At 45.4% G+C, this 13,306-nt stretch overlaps 1 protein-coding gene across 2 annotated transcripts in view; it reads right to left on the reverse strand.

The window, feature by feature from the left end:
- KSR2 (kinase suppressor of ras 2) overlaps window positions 1–13,306 on the reverse strand; it is a 306,003-nt gene that overhangs the window by 9,194 nt on the left and 283,503 nt on the right. For both annotated transcript variants that reach the window (XM_060249643.1, XM_060249644.1), the window contains exon 17: window positions 7,285–7,416. In XM_060249643.1, coding sequence (XP_060105626.1) covers window positions 7,285–7,416 — 132 coding nt within the window. The remainder of the gene's footprint in view (window positions 1–7,284; window positions 7,417–13,306) is intronic.

The following is a 13,306-nucleotide window of genomic DNA, read 5'->3' on the forward strand; positions in this document are numbered from 1 at the left end:
ACCTTTTTTAGCATATCTTTAGCCAAAAGAACAAACATGTCCCTTGGTCTTTCAAAATGAATGCAGGAAAAGCTATTTCACAAAAGAGTAACCCAGCAGGCAGAGTATAGCCTTTAGCAATGTGTAAATTGGGGTGGGGAGAAGTGTGGGAAGGTGCTGGGCAGTAATTCTTGGGCTGTTACATGTAGGAGACAAGTCTAAGAGCCAGTTCCTGGAGCACTGTGAGCTCATCCAAGGCCTGCAAAGATCCAAAATTCACTTGCACTCTGGAAACTCTGGCTTCCCACTCTAAGTTCTTTTGACTTCACACATTTCTGTAAATTGGGAGTTGGGGGAAGGATGGGCATTGCTCCTCTGTGCTTCCAGTGTTATACACATGAATATATTTTGGGGAGGATGGGCATGGGAAGAGGTACACAAGCATCTTGCACATCCTCTGTTGGTGTTCCTGTTGGTACCTTTAACTGGAAGCACAAAGGGGAAGCACAACCTCACTGGCCACTTTGTTCCATGTGCCCAGGGTGGCCAAAATGGAAATTCCATACTTGGAGGCAGTGCACTTCTAGATCATGGCTGGTTCCAGATTGTGGGGACTCTGGGTAGAAGGATGTCCCCCTTGCCTCCTTTGTCCACCACTACCCTCCCCCTCATGCTTCTCTTCCCATTCACCATCGCATGTGCCTGTGCATCCTTCCCTTATTTCTTTGTGATAGTTCTCACCACCTGCAGTCACCGCTACCTGCACCACCAGCATGCTCTTTCTCTGATGATGCTGGGCAGACTTGTGTATGGCTGGGAGGATGGATGGCAGAATGCTTGGCAACAAGCAGGTGGAGATGGGAATGCAGAAGACTTGGGCCCCAGCAGCTGCCCCACCTTGGGGGATGCTGACGCTGGCCCTCCTCTGAACAAGCAACAACAGAGGAGCGGAGCTGCTGACCTGCTTGTGCATTCTCTACTGCCGCTCCCGAAGGCCTCTCTAGACTTCAGTACTTTTGCAGAATGTTCAAAAGGGCATTTTTATAAAGGGATTAGAATTGCAGTAGAATGGAAGAACTCAGGGGGATGCATGTCTATGGGGTAAAGATTGTAGTCTATTGCAAAGCTGATTGTCTGTTGTACTTTATCACTTTGATTGTGCTGCATTGTCCTCTACCTTTCTACGTCATGCCTTACATCAGGGGTCCCCAACATGGCATCCATGAATGCGATGGAGCCCACCAACACCTTTCCAGGAGCTCACCAAGTCTTTTTAGAAAGTGGGTGGGGCCAGGAGGGTGTTTGCTCAGCAAGGCTTCTGATTGGCCACTGGAGATTTGATTGGCTATGCAGATTTGTTAAAGAAAAAATTACTTTAGCAGCAATCACCATAGCACAAGGCTCCTCACAGCGTGACTGAAGGTAAGCCGTGGCAGTCGCTTTGTGCCTGGCCCTGCTTCCTGCCATTTTGTAGCTGCCCCCACCACGCTGTGACAGAATTCCAAAAATGTCCCCAGGCTCAAGAAGGCCTTATGCAGTTTTTTTGTTTGAATTGCTTTCTAATTCTGTAATCCTAGTTTATTTGCATAGTTTGATGAACATCTCCCAATTCCACAGGGCTTGTAAAACCGAACTCTTCCATCAGGCCTACAACAACTAACATGGGAGGTGACTGCCACTGTTATGTCGCTGAACAATATCATCTGTAAAACCACTAACGGAGTAATATAAGGAACAGAGAACTGAGATATGGAGAAGCCGCCTTTGTTACAAAACCTTTTTATAGCACTTAATAATGTAGTTTTAAATTGTTTATATGTGTTTTATTCTTTTATAATTGTATTTACATTGTTTTATCGTGACTGTTAGCTGCCCAGAGTCCGCTTGCGGAGTGGGCAGCATATAAAACTAAAGTAAACAAATAGATAAACATTTCACACTGTCAGACTAAATTGGTTTTTTTAAAAAATATGCCACATTTTGCCTTGAGTCTCCGTGAGAAAGGCAGGCCATAAATGAAGCAAATAAAGTTGTGGGCTTCCTGGAGGCATGTCCCAGAGTGGGACACAGGCTGTTTAAACTCAGGTGGAATTTTTGGTCTGACCAAGCAGGGCTCTTGTCATGTTCTTACTGTGCAAGCCTGCTCAGCTATGGCCCATAAATAGCCGAATTAGATGCATAAATCCCCTCCTCTCCACACAAAGGGTGGCTGCCTCAGGGTTTTCATGTCTGGGTAAAGGCTTGTCCCACAGCCTCAAGCACTTTTCTCAAGCATAAAAGTAGCTGAAATATTTAATGCTACCCTAGCAAGGAAAACCCAGTGGCCTAGTCATAAAATTGCTACGGGGGAAAGTATGTGTAGATTATCCTCTTCTGAAAGTGCTAATGGGCAGCATGGTGCATTAGATTCAGAAAAGCAGGCAGAGTGCTTTCGGGTGGGACTTATCTAAACTGCAGATCTATACTGGGTTAATGCCACTTTAATAGCAACAATTTCACCCAAAGCATCCTGGGAGATACTGAGAGTTCCCTATTTAAGATTCCCACCCATCTCCCTGAAACTACAGATCCCAGGATTCCCTGCGAAGTAGAAATGACCCCAAAATCCACTTCAGAAATATGGACATATGTCATCATAATGTGCAGATATATCTTAGTTCCAGCTGCTGAAAGCCACTTGCAAAAAAAAAAAACCCCTACACAGTTAACTCTGCTCTTTCCCCACACTTCCTTGGTGGCGACCATTGGTAGCAACAAAGTCCCTCAATGCACAGCAGCCAAGAAGGTCAGAGCGCCTGCTCCGGCTGCAACGCCACTGAGGATGTTCTCCGCAGCTGAGAACGAAATGTCTGGAAGAAAAACTTTCTCCAGTAGAACACGGCACTTGAGCCCGAAAGATTCTACAAACCCTAACAAAGTCCCTGTCTGCCCCCACAGTCACCTGAGGAGTGCGTGTGACAAATGCTACAGTGGCAGACACAAGGAACCCTTCAGTACTGGAGTTCCACAGTACTGCTGTCTGGAAAAAGACTTTTGCTACACCTGCCCCTCCAAGAACCTATGGGAGAAAAGAAAGGAAAGAACAGCAGTAGAGGAGGACCGTGAGAGTTGGCATCTCCAGATCAGCCGTCACTGGCCAAGAAAGAATCCATGTTCTAAGGCTGCATAGTATTATGGGGTCCCCAATCTTGGCGAGTCTTTGGGAAGATCTGGAGTGTTGAGAATAAGCAGCGGGTGGCAGCGCAAAATGAGTGCCATGGGGACTAGGCCAGACACAGAGGTGCTATGGGGTGCTAAGTGGACCAATCACAAATATTACGAGGCTGCAAGCCAAGAATCTTTCTATGGTGGAAAGTGGCTACAGAAAAGATTATGTCCTTCTGGATTATTCCCAAGTGCTTTCTACTCTAAGGAGGTGAAGGAAAGCAAAGACTGGGGAAGGAGCAAGAGGGCACCAGGAAACCCATAGAAGGGCGCTAGGGGTGACTGCAGTAAGCAGCAAAAGCAAAATTCAAACCAGGGACATACAGTCTTGAAGCTTGCTTTCTTAACTGCTGTCCTACATCAGCATTCATATTCTCCAGTAGGAAATTGTAGTCAGTCACTGCCTTTGGACAATGTGTTATTGCCACAATCAACGTATGGGTTTCCCACAGATTTCTGAAAAGAGATGCCCACAGTGCAGGGAACATGCACCAGCATCAACAAGTTTGTTTCTCAGGCCGCCAAAGGTCTCTGTCAATGGAAAGTGATTTGTGTTGTTTGCACTTCAATGAACTGATGTCTGTGGCTGTCCCTCTTTTCAACATGCAAAAAGGAGGAGTCTTCTAAAGAATATTGGGAGACAGCCTTCAAGGAAAACAACCTCTTATTTTTCTTTCCGCCCCTTCAGCTGCCTCTGCGTTCTGAGGGCTGCAACCAGTCACAATTAACTTGTTTGCCTCTGCATATGTTTTCCATCGACAGACCCCCACAAGGTTATTTTCTCTCTCAGACATGCCATCAAAAAGAAGATGCTTGTTTCCTATGAGTGGAACTTGCTTCTAATAAACGTTTCTGTTAATAAAGGTCATAAGAAAATGTCCACATGCGTGCAATGTATTTCCAGGAACTGTGGCTCAGTTTGTAACTGACCCATTTCATAGACCTCTGTTGTGTCAGCTGGCTTTAATGACTTATGCTTTGTGTGTGTGTGTATAGTGCAGTCATGTCACAAACTACTTATGGTGACCCCAGCAAGAGGCTTTCAAGGGAAGAGAGAAGCAGAGGTGGTTTGTCATGCCATCCTCAGCAGAACCTTCCTTGGTGGTCTCCCTTCCAAGTACTGACCCCGCTTAACTTCTGAGATCTGACAAGATCAGGCTATACCATGCAGCCTTCTCAATAACAGTTAGGGAATGTCAAACAAAACAAAAAGGTTGTTATAGAGGGACTGGTTAAATAATAAAAGTGTTCTGGGGTTACCAAAATTACTTTTATTTTTGCTTTTCAAAAGGACTTTTTTGAGCAGGAACGTATTTCAGGCTTGCTTGGTGTCAGGGGGTGTGGCCTAATATGCAAATGAGCTCCTGCTGGGCTTTTTCTACAAAAAAACCTGTGAAACAATGGTGATGTCAGGGGGTGTGGCCTAACATGCAAATGAGCTCCCGCTGGGCTTTCTCTACAACCCCCTGCGTGGAACAATGGTGATGTCAGGGGGTGTGGCCTAACATGCAAATTAGTTCCTGCTGGGCCTTTCCCTATGAAAAAGCCCTGCTTTGCAGTAATCTGAGGTATTAAAAAACCTGAATGTGCGTGTGTTCAGTGCCATCAAATTGCTTCCAGCTTGTGGCAACCTACGAATTAATGTCCTCCAAAACGTCCTGTCGTTAACAGCCTTGCTTAGCTTTGCAGACAGTTTTTAGGGGGCAAGTTTATTTGTTTTTTAGTTCTGTTATAGAACACCTTAGATTCAAAGACAGTATGTGTTCCTATACCAACTGCGGGGGGACAAAGAATAGGACCTTCCTCTCCAACTCCTGGACTTCCTGGAAGAATTCTGGCTGACCTTTGTAGGAAACAGGATATTGGGATAGGTGAGCCCTTATGACCCCTACCAAGTAGCTGTAACTCTGAATACCAGTGGCTGGAGGACAAACCAGATGGGGAAGCTGATTCAAGAGAGCTGATTGCTTGCAGGCTTCCTGGAAATACCAGTCACATCATTATAACCCTTCCCTTTGCTCTGATTAAGTCAGGAGAGCACACCGAGTTCTTCTTTCTTTCACTTCTCACCACCTTTCGGTGAGCTGTGAGACAGAGAACGTCTAGTGCAAGGTCATTCGGTAAGCTTTGTGACTGTTGTGGCATTTGAACTCAGGTCTTCCCAGCCCTCTGAACACTATTGTCACAGTGTTTGTAGCTGATCATCATGGGAAACAGAATGCTGGATGCAGAGAGAAAGCCCAAGTAGGTCTACTCAAAATTATTCAATGGGACTTACCCCCAGGAAAAAGTCCTTAGGATTATAGCCTTAGAGAGAGTGTGTGGGCCAAAGCTAGATGTGACCATGCCCTCATGTCCACCACAGGGGATGCTGCCACCATTTTAAAGGGATTTTAAAATGCTGTTAGGGTCTGAAATGATTTGGATGAAGGAATAGAGGGAATGCTTATTAAATATGCAGATGATACTAAATTGGGAGGGGTTGCAAATAAAGTAGAAGACAGAAACAGGATTCAAGATGATCTTGACAGGCTGGAAAACTGGGCTAAAATTAATAAAATGAATTTTAACAGGGATAAATGTAAAGTTCTGCATTTAGGTAGGAAAAATTCAATGCATGGCTATAAGATGGGGAGACTTGTATTAGTAGTATGTGTGAAAAGGATCTAGGGGTCTTAGTGGACCATATGCTGAACAGTGTGATGTGGTGGCTAAAAAGGCAAATGCAATTTTGGGCCGTATCAACAGAAGAATAGTGTCTAGATCACATGATGTGATGGTGTCACTTTACTCTGCTCTAGACCTCACCTGGAGTATTGTGTTCAGTTTTGAGCACCACATTTTAAGAAGGATATAGACAAGCTGGGACGGGTCCAGAGGAGGGTGACAAAGATGGTGAGGGGTCTGGAGACCAAGTCCTATGAAGAAAGGTTGAAGGAGCTGGGGATGTTTAGCCTGGAGAGGAGGCTGAGAGGTGATATGATCACCAGCTTCAAGTACTTGAAGGGCTGTCGTATAGAAGGTGTGGAATTATTTTCTGTGGCCCCAGAAAGTAGGGCCAGGACCAATCGGTTGAAATTAAATCAAAAGAGTTTCCAGCTCAACATTAGGAAGAGCATCCTGACCGTTAGATAGGTTCCTCAGTGGAACAGGCTTCCTCAGGAGGTGGTGGGCTCTCCTTCCTTGGAGGCTTTTAAACAGAGGCTAGATGGCAATCTGACAGCAATGAAGACCCTGTGAATTTAGGGGGAGGTATTCGTGAATTTCCTGCATTGTGCAGGGGGTTGGACTAGATGACCCTGGAGGTCCCTTCCAACTCTATGATTCTGTTATCTTGATTGCGCCCTCAGAGTGACAAGCTGAGATGCTTGTCCCAACAGCTCCAGTTAAAAGGGTCAAAGAACAGGTGATGTGAGGCCCTGGAGAACTGCTGCCACTTAGAGTGAACAATACTGACCATAATAGACTTATGGTCTTACTCAGAATAAGGAAACAGAAAAATGCAGCTGTTTTAAAACCCAGGACTTGATGCATGAAGGGAGAAGGAGCAGCGTTTCTCCAATACAAGCTTCTTCTTTTTTTAAGTGTCCATGCTTTATTCTGATTTTTTTAAAAGTCCCTTGATTACTTTTTTGAGCTAAAAGGCTACACAAAATCAGTGCTGGGCTTAATTGTCATATGACCTTATCAGATAAGAAATGGGTATAAGCTAATCACTTTAAAGCTGCACTTCTTAAGGTGCCCACCATGGTGGCGTGCGGGAAAATGGATCAGTTAGATAAAACCTCCGCAGAGATATCATCACTAAGACAACAGGGGCACTTTCAGAAAAGGATGTTTTCCCTTTCTCTATCTGAGCAATTCATTGGGATAACAAAAAGATGCTCTGAGAACTGACCAAGCTCACATGGATTGGCAGTCCTGGTTTACTATTTATTTACTGATTTAGATTTTTATCCTGCCTCTTCCCCAACAATTGGGGCTGGTTAACAACATAAGTACAAACCATGAAAATACAAATATTCTATAAAACAATGTAACACATTGGCACTCAGGCATGCCTCTCCATTTCCCCAGTATAGGCACAAAAAGACCCCTTACCCAAACGCAAAGACATCTGAGTGCTTAGAGAAAGGCAACTTGTCTTCTTCCGTGTCAGGCGAGAGCTGGTGGATGATTTCTGGGGCCAGATGGCACAGCCAACCATTCTGGATTCGCAGTTTATTCTCCCTCCTGAAAAAAGAAAAAGGACAGCAGTTCCGTCAGTCCATACTGACCTTACACTTGAGTGCAAAACAAGTTAAAAAGCACACTGATCTGTCTCCCTCCACCACCACTCTTTCAACTCTACACACACAAAGACACACATACACAGGGGAAACTGGAGTCAGACAAAAAAATGGTTACCATTCTGGCACCAGCTGCTAAACAGCTTCTGTTGAGTCCATCGAACAGTTGCTTGACCAAATTGAGGTCCCAAACAGGATCTGAACAGAGTATTTGGACCCTCTGAGCCAACCCTGTTAGTTGTGGGGAGCATTTTGATAGAGACTAGCAGGAAGTCATAGCATAGAAACTTGAGAATTCCTCTTGGGGCTCTCCATGTCATAACATGCCATATCATAATGGTCAGAAATTTACACTATTAGGTGGGTATTCCATGTATCAGGAAACTAATAGTGGGTGCAATACAACCAAAGCACACATTTGCACTCACTGAATATGCATGCGGGTACATCCAGTTTCCTATGTGGAAACTAACATTTGTGTAGAAAATTCCCCTCACACAAGATGCTTAATCACTGTGGACAAAGAGATGAGGGTGGGAAATATTTTGGAGGATTTTAATTGGAAACCTAGGAAAAAGCTTAAACACTTCTCTGTATCATTGCTGTCCCCCAGCCAAAATTTGCAATATTGGTGGCTGCTTTTCATGAACAGAAACCACTTGAAAACTGTGGTTTCTTGCACCTTGTTTGGAAGAAGAAGAAGATGAAGAAGAAGAAATTGGATTTATGCCCTTCACTCTGAATCTCAGAGTGGCTTACAATCTCTGTTATCCTCTTCCCCCACAACAGACATCCTGTGAGGCAGATGGGGCTGAGAGAGCTCTCACAAAAGTTGCCCTTTCAAGGACAGATCTGCAAGAGCTATGGCTGACCCAAGGCCATTCTAGTAGCTGCAAGTGGAGGAGCGGAGAATCCAACCCGGTTCTCCCAGATAAGAGTCCAGATACTTAATCACTACAACAAGCTGGCTCTCAGATGTTAACTAGAGAGTAAAACTGGCAGATTAAAAGCTAGGCAGGGCATCGATTGGCTAAAATTGCCATCAGCGCTTCATGTTACACAGCAGGCGTTCCACCGTCATCAGCATCAGTTTCTTGTATATATCAATAATGCCTTGCAATAAAAAAGGACCACTATGGGGGGGGGGGCGGGGGCAGGACAATGAATAATTCAAATCAGCTGGTCTTCTCTGCAGTTCAGCATCTCTTTGTGGATTAACTGGGAACAGAGACAGGAAGCACGAATGGCATATGGTGCAACTTCGTTTGTTACAATTTTGTCTGCAACTGGTAACTGATAAATAAGCTTAAATGGCAATCATCAACTCGTCATGGTTCTGATAAATGGCCCCAAGATCTCTCCCTTTGAGACCTATTAAAGGGACAAAACCACATATTCTAGCTGATATCATCAGTGTTACCCAACCCGCAAGGACAAAAATCTGTCTTCATTATGAAACATCATTTCACTGCCAATTCTGTCATCTGGATTAAGAGGGAAATGAACGCTTCCTGCTTACAGTTTGCCCAATGCAGTCGATGTTCAAACATAAAATTAACAAGATGTTTTTAAAGTGCAGCTTGCCATGGAACCTTCTGTATTTTTCTGTTTAAAAGTTCTAGCTCTCAAAAGCTTAACAGCAACAATGCACAAATCCTCTGGGAAACCAGAGGATTTCATAGAAAAAGAGGTGCCAGAGCTCATTAGACAACTCATTGGCATATGTCACATACCCCTGGCATCACTGGAAGGTGCACTAAATTATATCAGCTCAACATCTACCTTAAAATGCTTCTTGAATTAGAATTGTCATAATAAAATCTTACTCCCGTCATACCATTTAAGTTGCTTTCTCCTATGTGGCCACAGTGGCCTGATGAAGATTTCTATCTGCCTGCTTTATATGTTTTGGTTATTTTCCTTTTTTTTTGTGAGTGGGGGGTAAATATTGCAAAGTTTGTCAAATCTTAAAGTTCAGCAAAATTCTCACAGCAGGTTTGAACAAGGGTGCCTAGAAGCAAGTATCTGCGGGGGTGGAGGGTGCGGGGAGAAAGAGCACAATAAAATTTAGAGGTTCTGGAGCTCCACTCCTGTAAGCTCCTGACCAAAACAAGGCATGCAAATAGGTATGCCAACATAATTGCCAATATGTTTGGCTCATCTTTGGCTATCCCTGTACATGCTCCTGTAGCAAACTTGCCACTTAACTCCGAAACTTTCTTCAGTCCCTCGCCAACACTGCTCTGCTGCCTTCTTGCCTTCCTGCCCCTCCTAAACAGGCAGATGCTTCCCAAACAGCAGACAGACCATCTAATTCCACTTGTCACATCTTATAATGAGCTGCCCCCTGCTAAATGTATTTGCCAATCAGCCTGGTGACTCTGCTGCTGAATCCTACCCCAACATCCCTCTTGCAAATGGCATACTGTCAGCTGCTCCTCGCCCCATCTAGAAGCCATTTCCTCTGTCCTGCCACGATACAGCGGGAGAGAATGAGTTTTCAGCAAATGGATGTGATCTCTCAGTGACTGATCAGTTAGGATCCCCCGCCTTTCACCTGCAAAACAGAGAGCTGAAGCTGACTGCTCTAGAGAAGTCTCTTGTCTGCTACATGATCTAAGGAGTTTTGTTAAAATCTCAAGATGAAAGGCCAAAGCGCATGTTCTGGTTGCTGTGAGGACAATGCCAAAGCCAGCTTCTCCTTGGCCAGTTATTCTTGCTTGCAAGGCTCTTTTTCTAGCTGGAGCTCCTCTGCATATTAGGCCATGCCCCCCCGATATAGCCAATCCTCCAAGAGCTTAGAAGGCTCTTAGTACAAGACCTACTGTAAGCTCCAGGATGATTGGCTACATCAGGGGTGTGTGGCCTAATATGCAGAGGAGCTCCTGCTAGAAAAAGAGCCCTGCGCTTGGCTCTGAATGTCTGAAGCTCTTGGTCATCACAGTGCCAATATATACATACAGGTTTCCTTTTCCTCTTGGCCACTGCAGAGGATGTGGAAACTCGATGTTTTATGGCCTGGACGGGAAATCAAATTGCTACAGGGAGATAATTTTCAGTGATGCATTTCCAAATTCTGACACTTCAGGCAGCTACTTCCCGCTGTCACACAGCACAACTAACTTGGGGATCTGACTCAGGATAAGGTCGCTTCAGTTGTGGCATGTCCCAGGAAGGCATTGGAGTAAGGCTATGGCAGTTTCAATACTGGGCTAGTACTAAAGAGATGGATGTTTGTATTTCCCATGCAGTCATGAAATTCACTGGGTAATCATTGGGTCAAAGCCCTGTGGTGCAGAGTGGTAAGCTGCAGTACTGCAGTCCAAGCTTTGCTCACGACATGAGTTCGATCCTGGCAGAAGCTGGGTTCAGGTAGCTGGCTCAAGGTTGACTCAGCCTTCCATCCTTCTGAGGTTGGTAAAATGAGTACCCAGCTTGCTGGGAGTAAAATATAGATGACTGGGGAAGGCAATGGCAAACCACCCCATAACAAAAAGTCTGCCAAGAAAACATCGTGATGGGTTACCATGGGTTGGTAACAACTTGGTGCTTGCACAGGGGACTATCTTTACCTTTTTAATTTTTGGGTCACTCACAACTTAACACACATCACTAGGTTGTTCAGAGTAAAAAATGAGGAAAGGAAGAGCCCTCCTGAGATCACTGGAGGAAGGATCAGATAAAATGTGACACAGTGGAGACACTGCAGAGTTGTTGCCAATCAGAGAAATCAAGAGGCTGAGCCCAGAAGGCTGACTTAGTATGATGCATGTCTATGGGCATTTTTCCATATTCCTCACTCACCCCGGTATGCACACCCATCTCTTTCTTGCTGCTCATTCAGGTCACAGAGGCTTATCTTGGGCACTTCTCAAGATCCCCCTTTTCTTTCTGCCAGTTTAGTGTAGTGGTTAGGTGTGCGGACTCTTATCTGGGAGAACCGGGTTTGATTCCCCACTCTTCCACTTGCACCTGCTGGCATGGCCTTGGGTCAGCCATAGCTCTGGCAGAGGTTGCCCTTGAAAGGGCAGCTGCTGTGAGAGTCCTCTCAGCCCCACCTACCTCACAGGGTGTCTGTTGTGGGGGAGGGAGATAAAGGAGATTGTGAGCCACTCTGAGTAGAGGGCGGAATATAAATCCAATGTCGTCTTCTTATTAACAGGGCACTGATACAGCCATCTTGGCTAGTCTTTAAGGGAAACATCAGAGAGCCATTTACTGCAGGCATTGCCCACTACAAAATCAGAGCACGTGGATCGTTCTTCACTCCGCAATAACCTTACCATCCATCTGGTTGTAAGCACTACCACAGGTCAGGCTGGAGGGAACGAGTTCCAAATTAAAGTATAAATCTCCAACCTGGATTTCTCTAACGTTACTTACACAGTGAACAAAAGAAACCATCACATAACATTGGTTAGCTGAAAATGCTGCTCTTTATTAGTGCCCTTAACACAGCCTGGAAAAGAAACCTACATCTCCATATGCCAGGCCCAGAGTCAGACCTTTGGTCCATCCTATTTGGTACTATGAATGGCAGCAGCTCCCCAGGGTCTCAGTAAAGACAGAATCCCCCCCCCCCCAAAAAAAAACACTTGCTACTTAAGATCTTTTTAATACTATTAGATTTTGTACCTTCTGCCCACAAAGCAGGTGCTCTGCCACTGAGCTGTGCCTTCTCCAGATACGGGGCAAGAGCAGCAGCCATGGTGGCTTTGCCATGTTGGGGTGCACCTCAGCACTGGGCCCCTGTGGAGCTACCCCAATGTGGCTTCACCGTGAGGGTCAACCAAGTGAGAGCTCAGCAGCAGAAGAGAAGAGTCAGATTCCTGCCAGGGACTCCTGTTGCTTTGTGGCCACACATATGGCTCTTAATTACCAGCTGCTGTTAAATTAATCACCAAGGTCAGTTAAGCTGTGCAAGGGTACCCCTCCCTCTTTCCCTCTCCAGTTTTGTGCTCCTGATTCTCCTCCGCTCATAGCAAAGAGGAAGAAGGAGACAAAAGGACAAGTCCTTCCATGTGCAGACCTGAGATACTTCATCTACCTGGGAACTTTTTAACTGGAGATATCAGGCATTGGACTTTCTGCATACAGAGCATGGGCTCAGCCAAGGACCCGCAGTTCAGATGTGTCTTAGTCGGAGTCCAAAGCGATATTCTTCTTGTAATTAGGTGATTGTTTTATACAAGTCAGCAACCAGGGCTCCTATTTAAATTGAAAGACCAATGTGGGGAGAGCAGAGCTGCTTACCTCTCCTCCCCAGGCTGTTTACCAGCTGAAAACCACCACTCCTAAGCTTCTTCTATTCTGGGGGGGGGGGGGGGGGAATACCAGTGCCTGTAAACAGCTGGTGGGGGTGGTTTCCACACTTTTGGATGGAGAGGGGTCATTCATGGCTCAGTGGAAGAGCCTCGGCTTTGTATGCTGACGGTCTCAGGTTCGATCCCTGGTGTCTCCAGTTAAAGGGATCATACAGGATGTGATGTGAAAGACCCCAGAAATCCTGGAGAACCATGGCCAGTTGGAGTAGGCAGTACTGACCTTCACAGAGCAATGGTTTAATTCATAAGAACATAAGAGAAGCCATACTGGATCAGGCCAATGGCCTATCCAGTCCAACACTCTGTGTCACACAGTAGCCAAAAAAACCCAAGTGCCATCAGGAGGTCCATCAGTGGGGCTAGAAGCCCTCCCACTGTGCCCCCCCTTCAGTTATTTCCCAACTCAGAACTGGCTACTCTAGACATATATCCTTTCCTTCTACCCTTATATTCCTTCAATATAAGGAAGCTTGATGTGTTCAATGGAGAAATGGGTTAGAAAGCCCATTC

Source organism: Heteronotia binoei, chromosome 11 (genome assembly GCF_032191835.1).
Source record: "Heteronotia binoei isolate CCM8104 ecotype False Entrance Well chromosome 11, APGP_CSIRO_Hbin_v1, whole genome shotgun sequence".
NCBI classification, from domain to species: Eukaryota; Metazoa; Chordata; class Lepidosauria; order Squamata; family Gekkonidae; genus Heteronotia; species Heteronotia binoei.